Here is a 23,069-nt window from a genome sequence, read left to right on the forward strand (position 1 = left end):
AGCGCACCCCCTGTTCTGCATGGCTATGCAGTGTGGCTGGACTCCAAGCAGAAGTTACAGCTTTACTGGCCTGAAAAGTCAGAGAACGAAGAGTGAGGTTGCCAAAGGAGCCAAAACATGAGGGTAGAAATCCTGGGAAGGAAGGAAGGAGGGAGCTAAAAAAAGAAAAAGGGAGAGCCCCCAAATCTGTGATTAAATACCACTCTAATCCGTGGCTGATCTCAGAGCCCTGCATACACAGAAGAGATGGTGGGGTTCACAGGAGAAAGCCAATTGCTTGAAGGCAGAAGGAACTTAGTGCTTTTAGCTGCTGGCTATTTTTACAGGAGAAAGAGAATCTGAACCCTTTGCTAGAACAAAGTCAATATTCTTCGGAAGAAAATAACAGAATCCAGAGTTTCTACAGTGTTTCATCAGGAAGCTAATAAGAGGCAATAAAAAATTCATAGACATTATATTTATCATGATGAACACTGAGTAATGTATAGAATTGCTGAATCACTACAATGTTCATCTGAAACTAATATAACTTTGTGTGTTAATTACAGTGGAATTAAAATTTAAAACTTTTAACATTGAAAAAAAAAACAGGTATCTAGGAAAAAATATCCATAGACATGAGAGGAAATAGGAAATAGGAAAATGTGACCCATAGCCAAGAAAAATATGTTTGTTGAAAAACAAACTCACAGAAGATCCAGACATTAGCATGAGCAGACTTTAAAAAGGTGTTAATGCAGCTGTTTTAAGTACACTCAAAGACCGATAGGAAATAGTTAACTGCATGAACAGAATGGAAGTCTCTTCAAAGAAATGGAAACTATAAAAAAGAATCAATCAAGCCTGGTGGTAATAAGACAGCAACTTGGTCCAACATACCCTCCGGCACATAACAATTACAGAATCTTGAAAAAAAAAAATTAAAAACTACCATTTGAGAGCCCTGGGGAGCAACCAAAAGGCAGAAGCTAGAGCAGAGGTCATTCTTCAAAAATGAACTACAGGGTGCCTGGGTGGCTCAGTGGGTTAAGCCTCTGCCTTTGGCTCAGGTCATAATCTCGGGGTCCTGGAATCGAGCCCTGCATTGGGCTCTCTGCTTGGCGGGGAGCCTGCTTCCCCCTCTCTCTCTGCTACTCTGCCTGCTTGTGATCTCTCTCTTTCTGTGTCAAGTAAATAAATAAAATCTTTAAAAAAAAAAAAAAAAAGATGAACTTCAATGATAAAGATGTGGAAGATAGGTCCAAAATCTGTGTATTCAATTCGCTGAGCTCTCTGGCTGGCTGGCTGGCTGTTAAATTGTACACACATGGTCTTCCCAAGGTACCCGGCAAAGGAGCAATAGCCAGAAACAAAGTAAACTGAGCAGAGATTTCAGCAGCTGCTCACCACCAAGGAGACAGCAGGGTGGTGGAGTCCAGACAAGACACACGTCTGCTACATCAAAAATTACTTTAGAGTACTTTATAAAATGAAATAAGCATCTACTACCAAAAAAAAAAATCACTTTAGAGAAATAAAACAGAATCCTGAGTCTCTGCACTGTATCACTTACAATGTGTGGTGTTCAATTAAAAATACCTACCCATGTGTTGACAGGAAAAGGTGACCCACAATAAAGAAAAAAAAGCATCGATGGAAATCAATACCAAAATGATCCAAATGCCACAACTGTTAGACAAGGACTTTTAAAAAGCTACTATAAATATAACAAGGATTAAGAGGAAAATGCAAGCATAAAGAACATATAATGACTCTCTATATTACAGAGATACAGACACTAAAAAAAGGTCAGAGTGGAAATTCTAGAGTTGAAAGATACAATAACTGAAATTAAAAACCTAATGGGTAGACCTACCAGCAGGTCAGAGATGACAAGAGTCACTGAACTTAAAGACAGATCAATAAAAATGATCAAATCTGAACATCAGAGAGAAAAATGACTAAAACAACAAAAAGAACCTCAAAGACCTGTGGGGCAAAAGGAAGCACCCCAGCTTTGTATGATCGGAGCCCTAGGCTGAAAGGAGAAAGAGAATGGTCCAGAAAAAAAAGTACGCAGAGGAACACTGGCCCCAAACTTCCAACATCAGATGAAGAGCATCAACACACAAATCTAACGAGTTTGCTAAATGCAAAGCAGGATGAGTGCTCATTCTGCCAAGATGGAGAGAAGAATCTTACTAGCAGTCAGATTAAAAAAGGATGCTATAAACGCAGTACCGTATGAATGGCAGCTGACTTCTCCAGAAGACGACAGGACGAGAAGTTAAAGAAATGCCAGAAAAATAAAAACAAACCAATCAACCCACAAGTCAATATCCAGTAAAATGTTAGCCAAAGGTGAAGGCAAAATAAAGGCATTTTTGGATAAAAACAGAAAGCTCATCCTCAGCCCATCAAGCTAAAAAAAGTACTGAAGTTCTTCAGGCTGAAAGTATGATACCAGACAGAAACTCCAGTCTAAGAAAGAAAGGAAGAGTACCCAAATGGTCAAAGTGTGAGTATATTTTTTCTCCTTTCTTAATTTCTTCAATTGTTTGAATCAGAATTTATAATATTGCATTACCAGTTCCCTAATGGGAGTATGTGTCATCATGTGTATGAAAACAACAGCAGAGAGAAGAAGGAGCGAGTGGATGACGTTGTGGCAGGGGCTACGGTTCTTGAAAATCCTACCGAGGAATTAGAGTCGAGTACTACAGAAATACTCCACTAGTCCAAAAGAAGGCAGGAAAGAACAGAGGAACGAAAACAGAGGAGAGAAATAGGGGAAAAAATGCCAACATGGCAGAATTAAGTCCAAATATAATCAATAATTATATTTAACATAAACAGAATAAAGACTCCAATTAAAAAAGCAAAAACTGTCCAACTGGATACAAAAGCAAGGCCCACGTCCACGGCAGTGAAAGCAGAACACTGTCAACAGAGAGGTGTGTGCAGATTGCTATCAGAGGTGATCCCTTAATAAAAGGGTCAATATAGCACAAAGATATACACATAAAACCTTTACAGGCTTAAAAGGGAAAAGATGGACTTTAAAACAGTGTTTCCTCTTTAATAAGCTAGAATAATATAAGCACACTGAATCGAAGTAAATAGAAGGAAGGAAACAATAAACAGTAGATATAAATGAAAAAGAAAATAATAATGAAATCAACAAAACCAAAAAAAGAAAGTGTCAATAAAATTGATAAAGCCCTAGCAAGACTGATCGAGAAAGAAAAAGGGGGGAGAAAACACAAACTTCCAGCATCATAAATGAAACAGGAAAATACTACAGATCTTTCAGTATGAAAGGGATAAGGAAGTATCTTCTTAAAGACTTTATATATTTATTTGAGAGAGAGAGAGAGAGAGAGAGAGTGCTGAGCAGGGGTGGGAAGGGGATCCCCACTGTGCAGGGAGCCGGATCGGGGCTCTATCCCAAGATCCCAGGATCATGACCTGAGCCAAAGATAGACACTTAACTGACTGAGCCACCCAGCTCCCCAAAAGGGATAAGGAAATATTATAAGCAACATTATTAGTCCAATATATTTAACAACTTAGATGAAATTAATAAATTCCTTGGGGGTGCCTGGGTGACTCAGTCGGTTAAATGTCTGCCTTTGGCTCAGATCCTGATACCAGGATCCTGGGATCAAGCCCTGCATCAAGTTCGTGCTCAGCAGTGAGCCTGCTTCTCCCTCTCCCTCTGCCTGCCTCTCTGACTGCTTGTGCTCTATCTCTCTGTCAAATAAATAAATAAATAAATTTTAAAGGGAATTAACAAATTCCTTAAAATACACAACTTACCCAATGACACAGATGAAATAACAAATCTGAATATTGCCATACCTAAATTGGATTTGCTATCAAAAACCATCTCATAAAGAAAACACTAGGACCACAGGTTTTACTGGTGAATTCTAACAAACACGTAAGGGAAAAAACAACACCAATTTTGAACAAAATCTTTCAGAAAATAGAAGAGCGGGGAATGTTTCCCAACTCGTTTTTTAAGGCCCAAATAACCCAGATTCTAAAATCTGACAAAAACGTAATAGGAAAACAAAATTGCCTACAATAGTCCTCTTGAATACAGATATGAAAATCAACAACAAAACGTAAGCTAATAATGGAGAAGGGAGCGCTCTTCACGGGAGAAGATCAACGTGAACAACCAACGGGCACCACACTCGCAGGTGGCAGTCTGATGACAGCACCCGGGCTCCAAGTGACTTCCCTCCTCACGTCTGGGGCAAAAGAGGACACAGAAACTGGGTGGACACCACCTCTATCTCCTGAGCCACAAGTTAACGAGGGCCAGAGGCAGAACACGCTGAAGTCTTGGGCCTCCCGCCGTGACACATGAGAACTCGTGTCTTCACCTTTCTTGTCAGAGACACAGAGCCTGAATCCAATCATGAGGAAACATAGGGCAAACCCAAACTGGGAGACATTCTACCCAAGAACTGGCCTGTGCTCTTCCAACATGTTAACGTTACAAAATTTTAGGCTCAGGATCTGTTCTAGAAACAAGGAGACAGAAGCGTTGTGACGGCTCCGTGCATCATGTGGCCGTGGCCCAGGGCCCGGACAGATGCCAACATCTGCGCATGAACTGTGAAGGCGATGCCAGCCCCGTATCGAAGTCCGATTCTGATCAATGTGCTGTGGGGTTTAAGAGAGTTTGTCCTTGTTTTCTAGGAAATACACACTGGAAAATGGGGCCCTAAAAGGGCATAATGCCTCTAATTTCCCCTCAAGTGGCTCACAGAGAAATACATACACACAGATGTGTGTGCGTCTGTGTGTGTGCACACACGTGTGTAAGGAGACCGTAAGAGACTATGGGAGCGCATGAGGAGACGGTACACGAGACTTCAAGAGTTCGCTCCTGAACATCTCCTACAAGCTCGAAATTAAAACCAAATGAAAAATCATCCCCCAAATTTCTAAAGACTTCTCCCACTACCCCCTCCACAAAAGAAAAGAAGCCGGAAGGAGGAGGTGCAGAAGGACTCCCGGCTCTGTGTCTGCTCTGCCCGCTGCACCCACGGCCCCAGTAGGACAAGGTCCCGGGTCAGCAGCTCCCCACGACTCTGCTTGGACTCTGCACACGGCACACGAGAGGGAGAAGCACCCTGACTGCTGGGGGAGTGTGGGGGGCAAGGGGAGGGGACTCTAACCCCACAGCAAGGAAAGGCTTGCACCTCCCGAGCTTGGACGCCTCTCTCTGACCTGACTCGAGGCAGAGCCATACCCGGTGGCGACCACAATAAACGAGCTCGCAGCTCCCGTATCCAGGGAAACAGGCAACCAAAGAGCGCCCAGTGTCTCCAGCTGCCCGTCTCCGTCGGCCACACCCACATGACCTTATTACTACCCGCATAAAACAAACCCCGAATCATTAAAAGCCAGCCAGCACACCGAGGGACAAGAAATGACATCCCCGTGGCCCTGGGAGCTGCCTGCATGGAACGACCGCCTTCCCTCAGTCGCCTGGAGTGTAAGAATAGTCGACTGGACTACTCTTTCACAACACATACCCACGACGTTCTTTTTAAATAAATGCACAAATAAAAATGAGCTTAAAAATAGGAATGACGACAAAAAATGAGGAAGCCTTAATGTGAAAACGTGTTGAGAGAGAAAAATAGGCTTCTGACAATTAGTTATAATCTCGGAATGCTAATGGCCTTCCTGCAAGCAAGAGGAATTATAATTGGTCTCTGGTGGCCTGTTTACGCCGTCTAGATATAATTACAGGATGCAGCGCTTCCAGTTTTTACCGATTCATTCATTCAACAACTAACATTTATTTAGTACTGACTCTGGGCCGGGCACTGTGCTGGGTGCCGATGGCGGAGAGACACCTGTGTTTAGAAGCTCGCGCTTTGGAAGGAGAAATAAACAAGTCAAGTGCACAATTCGATTGCTAAATGACAGGAGACAGATACGAAGCGAGCCTTCCGAACGCACAAAGGAGGGAGTCCCGGACGTTGTCTGCCATCTGCAGAAAGATTTCACAAACCAAAATGCGCATGTCTGTGAGGAAGCAGGATGTAAGACACCAGCCTGTAACTTACATGGCACAACTCTATTTAAAAATGCCCAGGCCACGTCTATTTGGCTACCTTTGATTTCCCTAATTAAGTATGAGCTCAGGGTGCTGGCACCAGATTCAGCTGACTGGAACCCCCAACAAGAATGCAAAGGTGCGAGCACAGACACACATCCTGCCTAGGAAGGCATGCAGGCTCCTCTGAGCGAAAGGCAATTCCTTTGGAGCCGCACTGTTCCGAGCGGGCGCGTGTTTACGGACAGTCGGCAGGCTACAGCAACATTCACACCATGTGGCTGGAAGAGAGCCCAAAACAAGCAGCAAGACTGGCTTCTCTCCTTCCCCATCACCCTCCACGCCAGTACATGGAGGTGCCTGCAGTGTCTGGAGGTCACCCGCAGACCAGCTGGGAACCCTGCCCTCCTTGAGGAGCTCTCCAAACCACACATGTGGGCCGCTTCTCCTTGAGGATAGAAACCCACCCCCAACCATCCTGTCATTTCTAGCTAACGCGAACAGCACCCTCTGGGCTCCTCGACACTGGGTCCCTAAGGAGTGAGACCCGTCCACGACTCCTCCCCCTTGGCCTCAGGGCTCCAGGAAAGGAACACAGAACAGTTTCCAAATCTGACCAAAGCATGCAGGGGCCTGACAAGGCACCCCAAATCCTGCTTCTGACAGGGATCTGTAGGGAGAGAAGTGGCACTCCTCCAGAAAAACCCTGAAACCTGGGCGCACCGCGGCCTGAGGAGGGTTCGAGATTCATCGTTCTTGGCAGCCACACTGGAAAGCTTACACATTCGAGTAATGATATCAGCCACTCACTTAATTTATGTGAACTAATTTGTTCTGTAGGTGATTTGTGGAGATAGCTTTATGAAGGCTTACTATATTTTCCAAACATTTTCACCAGAAGAAGAAAAAGAACAGGCAGGAGGAGGAGGAGAGAAGGCATATTGCCGACAAGAACGGAGCGGCTGGAAACAAAACAAAACTCATGCAAAAACGTCTCGAGCATTATTTTTCACAGTATCATCGGTCTTGAGGGATAAGATACTTGGTTGACGGTTGTAACCTTGGAAACTTGCCTAACCAACGCTCCAACAAAGAAGATCTAGCTGGCAAAGTTCACTGCTCAACTGCCAAATATTCCAACTAAATGATATTATCCAGGTTCATTTTGCAAAATAAATGTAATTTCTTATAGGGAAACTTGAAATTTATAAAAGAACCCTGGAGAATTTGAATTTTAAAATCAATTATTCTTCAGCCTGATTCATCTTAGAAACATATGGAATATGCAAAAACTTAAATTAGTTTAAAAAGCCAACCCTGTAACTCATAGTTGAGAAAAACTTTTACATAAATGAAGAATAATTATCAAAGGCTCTGATGCTATAATACAATTTTTCAGCTCCATGTGCTGTTTCCTGACTTTGAAAAAGAATTCCTTTCTCCAACGTCATTCTTTTCCAACCAAGGAAACAATCCTCTCCTAGGTCTTACTGTACTCATAATGAAGGCCTATGATTTTTTTTAATCCTTACGTATGATTTTCCTAAAAGGCTGTTATAATCCTGAGTCATTACTGCTTTAAGAGAAACAGAGGCGGCTATTCTGTGCAGCGCTGTCTGCATGGGTCAGTGGAGGGAAGCAGCCACAGAACACAAGACGGCCGAGGATGACCTTCCTGGTGCCACAAAGGAGAAGGCCTGAGGACAAGTGAAGAGTCTGTGTTTGGGCTAACAGGAGAAAGCTCCCACGGACTCATTAGCAGTTACTTTGTAAATGAGGGTTCTAGAAGCAAGTAGAAAGCCCTTGACTCTATAGTCACTTTATGATGGGCACAGAATCTTACAAACCCAAGGATACCACAAAACAACTGTTGAACGAAGAAGAAATTTAGTATCTGTACCAGTCCTTTAACTGGTATGAGCAGACGCTGCCACAGGGCACATCCTAAACAGCCGTGGACATTCCGGCCATGCTGGCACTCTTCAGAATGGACCCTCTTATCCGCTCACAGACCTACAAAGCACCACCTTGTCCTGAACTACACACAGTCAGCCATGTCTACTGGACTTTCTTGAACAGCCCAAACACAAGCTAAACCCTCGCCCACACTAGACTGGGTTCCGTACTTTGGGAAAACAAGGTCTGTGATCCCAGTGGGTCCAAAGACTGATTTCCCTACAAATCTCTGCATCTTGCCTCACCTCAGCCTCAACCACTCTGATTTCGACAACTTTGCTGTCTTAAAACAACTGGTGATCTAAGGATAAGCACGTCCAACACACGCTCAGATCCGAACTGTGAATGAACCTCGGACCAAGGCCACACTGTCGGCCGCCTTGTTTAGGGAAAGTGCCGGCCGACACCAAGCACCTGTGAGATCGCAAGTCACGCTCACCCCAAGCTATGGGACAGTCCACCGAGGTGCAGAGCTGTCACCCCACCCCCCGACAGACTTACGTTCGCAGCTTCTGCCTTATACTCATCATCACCATCCGGGGCAGAGAGCGCCAGCAGGACTGGACACACTTTGTTTTCAATATCGTGCTGGGAAATTAGATCTTGTTCCAGAAGAATCAAGAGCACTTCCTGACTTGATTTTCTAACCTAGAAGAGGAAAAGAAGGCAAAAGGTGAAACACCGAACGAGCTGAAGTGCTCTCCCGGAGCCAGATGAGCTCCCCGAGGGCAGGGCCAAGCTGGCCGCCTCCGGACACACGTGAACCGCACAGGGCGCCCCGCCCTCCCCTTGAACTTCCTCCCCCGAGGCCTCAGAGAACAGGGCTCTCTCTGCCAGGCTGGCTCCTACCCTCCCTCTCCTCTTGGGCCGAACTCCTCTTCCCCAGGTCCCCTTTCAGGTCATGTCCCCACCTGTCCTCCAATAGTGCCCCCACTTTGCCTCACGGCCCAAACCCCGGATTTCCGCACAGATGCCCGCACACACGACCACAGAAGGCCGCGGGGCAGGGCCCAGACACGAGGCGCAGTGAGGCCCAGACACGAGGCCCAGTGAGGCGGGCCTCAGAAGCCTCCTCGGTCCAGAGAGGAGGAGCGAGCAAGCACCAGTACTCAGAGGGACAACAAGAAGCTGGACAGAGAACCCATCTGGGAGGGAGAACACAGGAAACAGCCACCCACAGAGCAAGGGGTGGGAGATGACACTGAGGCCGGCAAGAGCCCCGGGGCCCCAGCAGAGCACGCAGAGTGGCAAGTGAGCAGACGGCAGTTCCAGAAGCAGCCTCAGAGGCGCTCGGACAGGGAAGCTTCCAAACAAGCGACAAGACGAAAACGGCACTTTAGAAAGCTCGTGGCGGTAGTGGTGCTCCCAGTCAACTAGAGGCAACGAAAGGCAGGTCAGCCAGGTAGCCGCCACAACAGCCTCGGCGGAAGGGGCAGGCAGGGAGAGGTGACGCCCCAGCGGCATCACCAGGCTGGGGTCACAGGATGCGGTGCAGTGTCCAACCAAAGTCCCCAATAACTAGGAGATGTCAGACACTTACTGAGCTTTCCAGCACATGCAGGAGCAAAGAACATGCGAGAAGCAGAGCCTAAGAGGGCCAGATTCATCGGCCGCCTTGCCGCGTGACCCAATCCCAGGTGGCAGCTGAGGACACCAGTGGGCGGCAGCACAGTGAGGGCAAAGCCGTAAGCGGGGGGGCAGTCCTCAGCAGAGGACGTGGAGCAGAATGTCAAAGGCAGTCAGAAGCCTGCTGAGGACGGCAGGGTGAAGGGCAGACCCCACAAGTTCTGTGTACCTCCAATCTTCAGAATCTCTGAATGTGACTTCTATGGCAAAAGGGTCTCTGTGATGTGACTGGGGTCATGTTAAGGACCTGGAGCTCATCCACGGGATTACCAGGGTGACCCTAAGGACAATCTTCTAAGTGTCCTTCTACGAGAAAGGCAAGGGGAGAAGACAGACAGAAGAGGAAGAAGCCACAGGAGAAAAGAGGCTGAGGCTAGGGCACCGCAGCTGGAAGCCAAGCGGGCCCACACCTCCAGAAGCTGGCAGGGGCGAGGAACAGATTCTCCCCTGAAGCCTCCAGAATGAGCGTGACCCAGATGAGACCTTGATCTTGGACTTCCAGCCTCCACATCCGGGAGAGAATAAATGTCTCCTGTTCGAAGTCCCCCAGCTTGTGGTGCTTGGTTTTGGCTGTCCCTGGGAACTGTTGCAGCAAGCCATGAAAGGGGAGAGGACGATGGGCCCAAAGATACGAGATGAGCTCTGGAGACCTGGGACAAGTCAGGGGGCATTGCCTCAGGTGACCCAGGGGAGGCTGAAGGGCCAGCTGGGGTGGGGCAGGGCTAGGGCCTCCGGGGCTTACTCCAGGGCATGGGGGAGCCTCAAGGGTTGGAAAGCAGAGGCGTGACAAAAGCACACACAGCTTTTGTGAGGGTGCCAGTTTAGAAGCCTCAAGTGGCTCTGAAAGCTGCGAGAGCAGGCGAGGGGCTCCTGGGCAGAGAGGCTCTGGCCGAGGCAAAGGTTCCAGGGATGGGGCCCATTAAGGAGAGGGAAGCCTTGAGAGATGCTGCCAAAGAGAACTGAGCTCATCACTAGAGACTGTCCTGGAAAACCAAACATGACCCTGGGCTCTTTGCCTTAGGCTACCAATCACCAAACTCAAGAAAAGGAGAAGGAAGACTGAAGGCCTGGGGTGGGTGTCTGAGTTGGGGGCCCAACAGGACGCCACGGGAGGCCTCCGGAGAGCGGCCCGTGAGCGGGGCCAACTCATGAGCTCCAGGGTCTGGGGACAGCCTTGGGCATGTGGCTCTGCTCAGGCCTCCAGGAGCAGATGAGAAAACCAAAGGAATCCTGGCACTTAAAAAAAAAAAAAAGGTTGGGACGGGGTGGGGGTGTGGGGACCAGACCACATCCTGAAGGGCGGCAAGGACCTGGGCCTGGGCTGGAGCCTGGGGAAGAACACACCAGCAGTAAGGGAAGGGGTGGGGCGGGGGACACTTGGGTTGCCCACAGGAGACCCTGCCGTGTTTCCAGGATGCACCCCATCTGCATCCTGCAGGCACTAGTGGGGGCTCCAGGGCCAGCGGCGGAGGGCTGAGGCTAGGCTTCGTGTCTATAGACGAGCAAGGTAACAGTCCCACCTGCCAGGGCAGCTGTGGAGTGACACAAACTACAGACATAAAAGGCTCAGAACAGTGTGCGGGGTAGGGGTCCCTGGGGGTCCCAGTCAGTGAAGCATCTGCCTTCAGCTCAGGTCATGACTCCTGTGTCCCGGGATCGAGCCCCGTGTCCAGGCTCCCTGCTCAGTGGGGCTCCTGCTCCTCCCTCCCCCGTTCTCAAGCTCTTGCACAAACAAATAAAACCTTAAAAAAAAAGAACAGTGTGTGGGGTCCCGTCTCCCCCAGATGAATCCTGATTTACCATGACTAAAATCATAGGACTAGTTACCAAAAGAGCGACGTAAGAGGTAAGACGATCCCAACGCACACGGACCTGATGCTGAGTTCCAGGACGAACAGAGAACACATCCCCGGCACCTGTGCATCCCATCGCTGGGAGAGAGACACTAAATGTCTAGGATGCAGCCAAGAAAGGTTTCTTCAAAGACCCAAAAGTCGTTAATGGTGACAAATAGTGCAAAAAAAAAAATCAAGTAAAGGCAAAAAAAAGAAGTCACTGTATAGACAAATAAATTGTGGAAAGCGTATAAATGCAATACCATCACACAGTTAAAATGAATGACCATGAGCTCTCGGGATCAATGTAGATAGATCTTAAAAAGAGAGGGATAAAAGCACGCGGCAGAATGGAAAGTACAGTCTGACACCATTTATATAAGGTTTTAAAGCACCTAAAACGAGACACTCTTATTCAGGGTCACTTACACAAGTGGTGGGACTATAAAACTCTGGATGGGAAGGACACCCGGGGGCTCGGTGTAGCACTCTCCTACAGAAGGGGAGAGAGGGAGAAGGACCGCGTGGCGAGGGCACGGCACAGTCTTAACCGGATCTGCAGCCCATTCAGAAAAAATTAAATTGGTGTATTACAAAAGTTTAACATTTCTTGAGTGAGTGTAGTAGGTATATGGGTGTTCATTTCACAATCCTCCAGTGTGATGAAAACATTTCATGGTGTTTTAAAAATCAAAACTATCTCTGAAGAAAAAAAAAAAAAACACCAGATCTCACAGTGACAAGAGTAGAGCCCACGGCGGGACACCTCTCTGTGGCTACAGGGGGCCACTGGCTGCTGTGCGGTGAGCCGCCGCCTGGCCGGGATCCTACATCGGGAGCCCACGCCCACCAGAAGCTGCAGAGCGACCTTCCTCAAGAAGCCTGGCAACAGGGACGGGAGCGGCGGGGCACTTCGGGTGGAGCCCCGGGCCCAGAGGGTTGAGGGAGAGGGAGGCATGATGAAAATCGAAAGAGAAAAGCCAATGAGAGGGACTAGGAAAATAAGCCAGCCTCGAGATAAGAGGATAGGAAAGAAGACGGAAAGGAAGGCATCGCCCTGAAGAGGGGCTGGGACCCCCGTGTCCTGTGAGACAGAAGGCAAGTAGCTCAGGACATCTGCAGAAACGTGGTCTCACCGGCAAATGGGACAGACGACGGCTGCCTCGGTCCCACAGTGAGCTCCTAGAACGCGAGCAGGTGCCAGGCCCCGGGCTCGGTCACAGAGATCATCAAGTAAGACACAGCTCCTAGGGTCAGTGCTCGGAGTCTAACACGGGAAAGTACTAGTCATGACATCCAGAAGAGCCTAGGTGGTCCCAACACATTCACCAGATGAGCCCGGGGAAACCGGGGCGGCCTGCCAGGCTCCCGCGTAGCTCATGGTGCCCCAACACACACACCTGCACCTCGGCCCCGCGTCTCCCAAACAAAGGGGAGCGAACGTGCATGCCCACACTTCACAGGGCACTTAAGGAGAGTAAACAAGAAAATCCTCGCTAATCCTGGAGCCGGGTAGGTCACACCCTGCGAGCTCCGGCAGCCCAAGCTGTTAGCAGTACCAGCAACCATGGTCATGTTGTCACTATGGTGCCCGATGCTGTGGTCTCTTACCCACCGTGAGTCCCTGTGAGGTGCGCCGGCCCTGGAGAGCACTGATGACTGGCACGGGGAGGCCAGCGCCACAGCTGCTTGGCCGACCTGACAGAACCACTCCCACAGGCAAAAGAATCTGAGCCTTGGCCGAATGCGGCATCCGACCTCCTCGGGGACCCTGGGCACCCCCACAAGGAGGAGGTCTGGAAGGGCTGGCCTCAGTTAAAGGGAGGAGAGATGGGCAGGAGGAGAGGAGAGGCATCTGGAAGGAGCAAGACCACCAACGTGGGCAGAAGGCACAGATGTGGTGGCCTCAGAGCAGGACCGGGATAGGCGGCCCACAAAGGAGTCAGCTATGTCTGAAGGCATTAGAGTCTGAAGGAAGATTGGGCTCTGCCATATTTCTGTGTTTAAAGGTGACAGGAATGGAGAAGAGTTCTGTTTATTATGGAAACAAAGGACACCTGGCAAGGTCCAGCTGGGCGTTGGGGGCAGGAGAAGGGAGTATACTGATGGCCCCTGGCTGGGCTCCAGGGAGCCGAAGGGAGCATGCGGCGGATGCACTTGTTGAGAGAGCGGATGAAGACAGAAGGCCCCTATTTTCTCACTGAAGCAAAAGGCAAGGTCACCGGTTGGGTGCACGACAGGCCAAGATGGAGAGGCTCAATGACAGTGGCAAAGGTCTGAAAGAGCTGCCCTGGATAATGTAAGGCCAGCTGAGGAGGGACGGATGGAAGGGTCGGCAGGCAACCCTGCGAGTCCGGCTGCAATCAGAATCCGTAAATCTGCGGTGGCAGCAGCCCCCAAGCCCCCCTCCCCACCAACCTGGCCTCCGGGATGTGGGAGTCTGTGGGCTGTGATTGGGCTGGCAGGTGGAGGCAGAGTGGCGGAGGCACCGTCAAAAGGACAAAAATCAGGGGTGCGGATGGGGAGGCTGCCAGAAAGGGAAGGCTGAGTGTGGGGGCAGCCAAAGCGGAAAAGGAAATGAAGGCAGGAGGACAAGGGTAGGTGGGAGCCACGGGCCCCTGGGACCAGAAGACTCAGGGTGGTGGCAGAGCAAGGAGAGACAGGAGAGAGCCCAGGGCCCAAATCACAGTTCCAGCCTCTCCCCTTCTGGAACCAAATAAGTGGCAATGATATATGTAAAAGGTCAAGGAAATGTCAAGTTCTTTGACCCAGTGCAATCTCATCTTCAAGAACATATCCAAAGGAAAAAGAGCAGCCAGTGGAAGAACATAACCGCACCCGTTATAATGCTCAGTGCATCCACTGCCCCGAAAGGCTGAACGGAAGTGGAGCATTCAACACAAGTAAAAATACGAAGATTATGAAGATGTACAATGTCTACTGCACGCCAGTGAGCTTTCTGGGGCAGGAAATCTGTCCTACTCATGTCTTTATCCCCGGCACAAAGCACCACACTTGGTTGGTAACAGGCATTCAGAAGCCGAAGAGTAAATGAGTGAATGGGAGAAACCGCATCCCATTATGATTAGACGCACGCAGGACAAAACGGAAGCACCTGAGGAAGAAAATGCAAAAATAATCTAAATACTGGCATTAGGAGAGCAGAAACAGAAGGACTTTCCTCCTCATCTGAGCGCTACATTCAATCATGTCACGGGGTAACACTTACAGCATTTGCTCTTTAAAAACACTCGATTTAGAGAGATAAGCTGCAACTGCGAACTTCTCAGAAACAATAATGAAAACTTGGCATATCATTAAAAATTATAAATATAGGGGCAACCGGGTAGCTCAGTCAAACATTCAAATCTTGATTTCAGCTCCAGTCATGAATTCAGGGTCGTGAAACTGGGCCCCACGTCCCACTCCGTGCTGGCTGTGGAGCCTGCTTGGGATTCTCTCGCTCTCCCTCTCCCTTTTCTCCTCCCCCTGCATCGTTCTCGCTCCCATTCTCTCTCTCTCTCTCTCTCTCTCTCTAAAAAGAAAAAAAAATTATAAATACAAGGTTTGCCTTTGTGCAAATCCATTCCCGCAGTAACTCACACAAATGGAAAGGCTGCAAAGGCTACTTGTGGCAACGATTTTAAAGTGACAAAAGAGTAGAAATAACCAAATGTCTATGAGCGAGCTTTGCTGCCTCTCCCCGGCGAGTACCCTGCTGCTGGGGAAAGGGATGAGGAAGCTTTGCCATGCCTGCTTCAGACTGATCCGCAGAACACCCTGGACAGCGCGGAAAGCGAGGGACGGCAGCATGAGCAGCGCGCCACTTGAACCCGAGAAAGTGACAGGGGGTGCGGGACACAAGGACATGTGCATACGCTTCAAGTTATCCGTGCATATTTTTTAAAGGGAAGAAGAATCCCAAACCCGGAAAAAATGGCGATCTATAGGGGAGGGAGGGAACAGACAGGGGAGGCAGGGATGGAAGTCAGATTTTTCTTTTCTTTTCTTTTTTAAAAGATTGCATCTACTTATTTTAGGGGAGGGAGAGGGAGAGAGAAAGAGTCTCAAGCACACTCTGCACAGAGCACACAGGGCCCACCACGGGGCTCAGTCTCACAGTCCTGAGACCCTGACCTGAGCTGAAACCAAGAGCCAGCACTTAACCCGCTGAACCCCCCCGGGCTCCCTGGAAGTCAGATTTTTCTGAATGTACTTTAACAGTTTTGACTTGGAATTATGTGAAAACATTTTAAATAATTATAAGTCTAAATTAAATCAAAATGTAAAAGCTAAAGCAATTCCTAAAAATAAAAAATAAATGAGTCTCACTGTGGATCAAGTTGGCAGCTTAGGCACAAAGAGAAGGGTTAATACAAGTGACTTTGAAACACAATCTCATTAATATTAATGTTAATGACTGTGCATCTCTAGTGGGAGACAGCCCAAAAACAGAAAGAACGTTAAAGAAATCCCAAACTATATTCAGTTATCCTGCTGTACTCTTAGTAATCATATTGTCAGCAATCATACTGGTACTTTCATTTTAGACACACACACAGAGACACATTAATGCCCTTATGAAGCAAGATTTATACTATGTAAAAACAAAAAGTTATGAATATAAAATCAAATTAAGTAAAAGCTCTACAATCCTCCATGTGATTTTGGAAATACCAATACAAACTCTTGGCGAGGAATTCTGTACTCAACAGATAAGGCTGACACAACCCAAACACAACCCAGCCCCTCACACAGCTTTTATGCTTCCTGATCTGATGCAGCAAGAAAACACAACAGCACCAAAAAAGGATTCTCACTATACTACACAAAACTCTGAACTTGACCACGCCTCTAGACTTAACTAGCAGTTCAGAGGAAGTACTGGGAACAGAGGAACATTTCAAACCACACTACAGGGATGTGATCGGCCAGATCCCAAATGCGGGGCCTCCTACAGAGTAATGACCTAGTTTCCTAGAGCAAGGGAGTAAACGGAGGGATGAACAATTATAAACTAAGAGAGATTTAAAAGGTACATCAACCAAATCCAGTATGTGGACCTCATGTGCATTCTGATTTAAAGAGACTGCCTGTAAAGAACCAGATTTCTGAGAAATCTGGAAAAATTTCAACAATGACTCAAGATTAAATGATACTAAGGATCTATTGATAATTTTTATCCTTGGGCTACTGGGATTGCTATTATGTATTTTAAAAAGTGTCTGTACTTCTCTGAGAGAAATACTAAAGCATTTACAGCTACAAAGACATGGTATCTGGGAAATGCTTTTATCCGGGTTGGATGAGCTCAAGATAAATGAAAACAAGCTGGTCGAATGTTAATGACTGTCGACTCCGGGTGTATTCATTCGGACATGGACACTCATTCTAACAGTCTCTCTACTGCCCTGTGTTTGAAAATTTCCATAAGAAAAGGTTAAAAAAAATAAGAAAGAAATCTCTCATGATACTAAGAGTGAATGCTGTCTGTCTGCCTGCATAACTGAGGAACCCGGCATAAACAGATCTTTTGTTCTCGAATCGCTTAACTCTGAGAAGCTGTTCTCGGAATTATGGATCTCAGCTAAAATAAGACTAAAAGGAATTTGCTGCACAGATCTTCAGGTCCCAGTTTTTCACACCTGGTTGTTGGGATCCGTGAGGTACCTCACTACAATCGGGGTGAGATACTCAGAGAGCACCACTGGAAAATCTGATCTGCTTTCTTGTAAAAAAACAGCAATAGGAGGAATCTGCTCCATCAGCTCGGTCCGCACCGTGGGCTCTGCAGCAATAAAAAATCGGAAAAGAATTATATGAGAATAAGCCAAGCACCTTACAGAGTATAGAGGGATAGTTTCTAGCTTTTCTTACTAAAATACTTCATCAAGGAAATTAGACAAATGCAGTTTAAAAATCATTTCCCATTTAGAGTATTTATGCTACAGACAGGCTTAAAAAGCTAATAAGCTATCTGGCAATATAAAAACATAAAAGGAAGAGAGAATGACAACTCTATTATAACAAGCCATATATAAATCGAGGAGGGAGCAAGAAGTCTGCGTGCTGGGCCAGCGTCCAAAAGCCATTACAACTAATGGCATATATGCCAGACCTATGGGTTGTGCTTATTTAAATTCCAGCCAGAATGTATACATTATAAATAATTCTTTCATAAATGCACTCCCCCACAATCCACGCATCCCAATTATTTCTAAGGCAAAGCATTAAACAAAAGAGTGGCTCTAGCTCCAATACACCACATTAAATTTAACACAAATATATAATTGCTTCAGCACTGTAAATGGTGACTCATTTACAAAGAGAATCCATTTAAGGACTCAAAACATCCACTCGGGCCTTCTAAAAGCATTGTGTCATATTCATATGAATATTTTAAATGAATACGGGAGCTATGCGGAAGGCTTATTTTTCTATTTTCAGTTAAAATGATCAAATTCTAAAGCAAGCATAAGAATCCCAAAACTTTCTGAAGCTATTCACCAATCATTACAAATCGGGGCGGGGGGGCGGGTGTGTGAGGGCGGCAGGCAGCTCTGTACAAGCAGCCCCCAAAACGCTCATCTCCCCCCTCTTCCCCCCGCCCCGTGTGTGGGGGAGGGGGGCAGGGGAAGGACATCTTCCTGTCTTCCGCACAGCAGTGTGCTTCTCTCCCAGGACAGCAATCATGGAGAGGTAGAAAGAGAAAGAAAAATCAAGATTAGCCTACAAAGATCATAGGTGAGGAAACTAATGACTGGGCTTGTTCTAATCCAAAAGACTTCTTTTGATTTGGTATTTCTTAGCAACCAACAGGCTGGCAAAACTCATGAACTACAAAGGCCTTAACTGCCGGCATAGATAGCATTCACGGCCATTAGTCATTCTAATTTTCTAAAACTAAGGATAATTTGATCCCAAATAAGACACTCATTCTTCATGACAAAAACCTTTAATGCTTAGACACTGCTTAAAAAGTATTGATGAACCTCCCCAGGTCTTCTTTTTAACTCACTATCATTGGTTATACATAATTTCTTGGAAATACACAAGTAAAAAATAAAAGTATACAACCCTCGTACAAACCTGCGTCTTCTGCCAATCGGACCACGATCTCCATTATTGTTAAGAAGTCCTCCTCATTGTTACTGAAGTCCCGGAGGACATCGAGCAGCCCTCTGGCAACAATCTGACTGTGAAGACAGGACATGATCCCCAGTCACATCGGCAACACAGACCGCCACTGTGCTAATTACAAGCATCATGTCGCGAGCAGGTAATGAAATCAGGGAACAAAGGAAAGTCAGCCACTTCCGTCCAGGGGAGGAGAGGCCATCAGGGAACATCCAGAGATGGTCGGGACAACGTCAGTCACCATCCTACAGGAACCAGACTCATACCCTCCAGCCTGATGGTCACTGGAGGTTGAAACTGTCCACTTGGAACTAGAGAAAACCCTTTTTCTCCATTTCTGATTGATTCTTCAGGCCCAGCTAGACTCAGAACAGAGGCCCCATGACAGTGGCAGGGGATCGAGTGACCAAAACTGCAAAAGGAAAAGGTCCAAAGAGGCATCCTGATGGCTACCTCAATCTCGAATGGCCTCTACCCACTAGATGTCAGAAAATTCCCCTGGTTGCCCCTCACCCCATAACAGGACAACTAAAAATGTCTCTAGACATTGCCACAGGTCCACTGGGAGCAAAATCAACCCTGGTTGGGAACCATCTCATTAGAAGATTAAAAGTGCAAAGGGAAACCTCTGTATTAGCTTTGCAACTCTTCTATCAATCTAAAATTGCTTCAAAATAAACTTTAAAGACAAAAGAAAACCAAAGATCAAAAGAATAAATAAGAAGTCAAGAAGAGGTACTACTATACCCACTAGAAGAACTAAAATTATGGGGCACCTGGCTGGCTCAGTAGGTGGAGCATCTGACTTTTGATCTCAGAGTCATGAGTTAGAGCCCCACATTGGGCATGGAGCCTAATTAAAATAAAATCTTAAAAAAGAAAAAATAACTAAAATGATAATAATAATACCTATGCTAGCAAAGATCAGACAACAGGAACCCACAGACATTGTTGGCAGGAATGCAAAATAGCACCGTAATTTAGAAAACAGCTGGCAGTTTCTCAGGAAGCTAAGTATACATTTATCATTCAACCGAGCAATTCCCTCTTAGGTATCTACCCAAGTGGAATGAAACTTTTGTCCACACACAGACTGGTACACAAATGTTCATATTAGCATGATGCACAACAGCCACAAAATGGAAAAGGACTCCATGTACCTCGACTGGGGAGCACAGACACAGGTCTCCAACTACACAGAAAATGGAATATGACTCAGCACTAAAAGGGAACCCTACGGGTAACAACGGGGATGCACTTTCAAATGTATTTTACTAAGAAAAAGAAGCCACAGAGAAAAGACAACATACCAGAGGATTCCATTTATATGAAATTCTAGAAGATGCAAAACATTAGCCTCCAGAAACAAATCGATGGTTGCCTGGTCCACAGTGAGGAGGGAGCAAGGGGCTGCTGGCAAAGGGATGAACAAGAGAACAAGGGAACTACAGCAAGTTCAAATGTGACTGCGGCTGAGAGCCTCGTGGCTGTCCACATCTACCGAAACTCATCTCACTGGATGCTTTAGATGGGTGAATTTCACAGCATGAAAAATATGCCTCAGTAAAGCTGTTTTAAACAAAGACATTAATGAGGGGGAAAATCAGAGCGATCAGCAGTGGCTTAGAGTGGTGGCCTGGAGGCCTCAGGGCACAATGGTGGGTGGGGGGGCGGGCAGCACTCCTGAAAGGCTTCTGGGAACAAATGGAGAGGAGGCCCTGCCTGCCTCCGTCTGCTCCTCTGAGCCTCTGACAACCCAGGGACATGACGAATCATTTCTGGCTATGCATCAGAATCGGCTGAAGGAAAAAACCCACCTTGATTTGCAGGAAGACTAGAAATGTGGAATTCAGAAAGGTAGTCTTTTCGGCCCAGCACACCACAGGAAGAAATCCATCAACCCAAGCCTGTCCACGGAGAGACTTATACCACCCCTGGGATGAAAGGTCGAGATGTGGCAGCCAGGACGTTTGGGAAAGACGGAAACAGACACTATAAAGTCCCTGATTACATTTCACTGGACCACATTCAGGTCGGCCTCCCCTGGGAAATCAAGCAACTAAGATCCCCAATCTGCTGGTAGGGCCAGAGAATGGATAGACAGATCTGCATCCAGCCTCAAGTGGTCACCAGGGACCTGCCCTCTTAAAGGAAAGTGGGGAGAGGGCTAAGAGAGGGCCCCTGACGCAGGGAGGGACGAATCCCCCGCAGTGAACACAGAATGGGAGAGAGCTGAACACACAAACAAATCGCTGCTTTGGCACCCACACTCTGGAACACCTGGCTGCTTCCTGAAATGTCCTGGAGAGGCCACAGTGGATAAGCAAAGTCCAGAAGCATCAGCTTCAGTACTTCTCATTGTCGGCTATGCTAATGAGAAGAAAGAAGGGATTGCGGCTGCGCGTGCCTGAGAAAAGCATTAGAAAGGCCACACGAGATCACGGACGGGAAGCTCATAGCATGGTCCCTGGTCCACGGTAAGCCCCATGGCCTGTCAGCCATCGGCACTACAATATAAGCCAGGAACCGCAATCAAAATGTCTACCCAACAGGGGGGCTTCAATAAATTACATCCGTGTAACTGTTCTACAGAGAAGCACCTGTAGATACGCTCTTAGAAAGATGCTCCTGAAAATTCATGTAAATGAAAAAACATTGTGAAGAATTTTCTATGCAGTATGAGCCCATTTCTTAACGCAAATTATACTGATGCATATAGGTGCAATACATAGGGTCATATATACATACACTCATGCAGGGAAAAGTCTGGAAGCACGTATTACCCTAGACTATAGGGCAGGAAGAAAGGAAACTCTCACTAGTTAAATTCTGAAATTGCTAAATGTTTCAAGTATGGGTTATTTTGTGAACTTTTTCAAGTATAAAGAGGATGGCTCAATTTTACATGGCAACGTTCCCTGGAAATCTTCCCACCGAAGTTCGCCCTCGTGTCTTTGTCCCTCCCTTCCTTCCCACTCGCGCAGTCATTATCATGAGTTTAGCCCAATTAAGTAGCCCTAGACTCAGGGCGAGAGATGAGCAAGTTCCAGAGCCTGCCCTGAAGGGCACAGTTTAGAGCGTGACGTAGGCAAGAAAACTGAAGATGACGAACAGTGACCAGAGACTTAAGAGAGAGAAAATGTGGGGAAGCGAGGTGTGAGGATGAGCAGGAAGCAGCAGAAGGACGAGGCGGGGGAGGACATCGGACCTAGACGCGGGAACGAGCAGACAAGTGCTTTACGACAAGTGTGATTAATATGCTGAAGGTCTCTTGGAAGAAGCGGGCAAGCCTGGGCAGTTAAGGAATAGTGGAACGCTCTGTACTTCTCCATTTTTCTTGAAACCCAAAATCGCTCTCAAAATTAAAGTTTATTAATTAAATGTTTAAAAATGAAAGTGAAATAAAGATCGTTTCAGACAAAAGTGTGAAAACTCACAGAGAGCAGTCTTTGCTATCAAGAACTGTTAAAGAAGTCCTCACAGCAAAAGGATGCTGGGTGAAAACGGACATTTTGCAAAAAGAAATAAAAAGCACGAAAATGGTATAAATGATGGTAAATATAAAAAACATTTCTGTGATTTTAATCGCTTTAAAAGATAGCTGTGTATCTTCAGGAGATAAAGTAACAAGGTACCGTGGGATGTATAATGTTCGTGGAAGTAAAACGCAGAAATACAGCAGCACAGAAGATGGGGAAGAGGCCACAGAAGTCCACGGAAGCGTGCTCTGCACTCCTGGCACGTTCTCACACTGTACCCTGTGCTGTACGCACAGTGGCATCTTCTCATTTGAATATATGTTGTAATAAATTAGAGAAGCATATTGTAATCCCTAGAACAATAACACTTTTTTTAAAGGGGACATAACTAATAAGCCATAGTGAAGATACACCGAATCCTAAAAAAGAAAAACAAAGTCCATGGGACAAAAAAAGTGATTCCTTTCTTTCAAATAATGAAATAATGAGTAATATGAATAACAGTGAAATAATAATGAAACAATGAATAATATGAGTAACCATGAAATAAAAATAGCAAGAAGAGTTGAGTCAATAGAAAACAAACAGCAAGATGGTAGATGCAAACCAAACCATATCAACAGTCACTTCAAACATGCATGATACAGACATTAAAATGAAAAGGCAGAGATTGTGCAAGGGTAAATAAAGCAAGACCCAATTCTGTGCCTTCTATAATAACCACATTTTAAATGTGACATGGGCAGATTAAAAGTAAAAGTATAGACAGATTACAATCAGTAATCAAAAGAAAACTGAGTATGTATATTAAATTCAGACAGCAAGCTTCAAAGAAGGAACGGTACTAGGGACAAAGAGGGACATTACACAGATACAGACAGATCAATTCGTTCAAGAAAACAGAAAAATACTAAACATATATGCACCCAAGTTCAAAATATACAAAATAAACTGTTAGAATTGAAAAATAGA

General features: G+C 46.5%; 1 protein-coding gene across 7 annotated transcripts in view; it reads right to left on the minus strand.

Moving 5' to 3' along the window:
- Nucleotides 1–23,069, minus strand: part of LOC101690113 (serine/threonine-protein phosphatase 4 regulatory subunit 1) — an 81,525-nt gene that overhangs the window by 21,823 nt on the left and 36,633 nt on the right. For all 7 annotated transcript variants that reach the window (XM_045070620.1, XM_013060137.2, XM_004759922.3 and 4 more), the window contains 3 exons: nt 18,571–18,677; nt 17,127–17,269; nt 8,522–8,668 (listed from right to left, as the gene is read on the minus strand). In XM_045070620.1, the coding sequence (XP_044926555.1) occupies nt 8,522–8,668; nt 17,127–17,269; nt 18,571–18,677 (397 nt within the window). The remainder of the gene's footprint in view (nt 1–8,521; nt 8,669–17,126; nt 17,270–18,570; nt 18,678–23,069) is intronic.

The sequence above is a fragment of the Mustela putorius genome, unplaced genomic scaffold, assembly GCF_011764305.1.
Source record: "Mustela putorius furo isolate JIRA1106 unplaced genomic scaffold, ASM1176430v1.1 tig00003972_pilon_pilon_pilon, whole genome shotgun sequence".
NCBI lineage: Eukaryota > Metazoa > Chordata > Mammalia > Carnivora > Mustelidae > Mustela > Mustela putorius.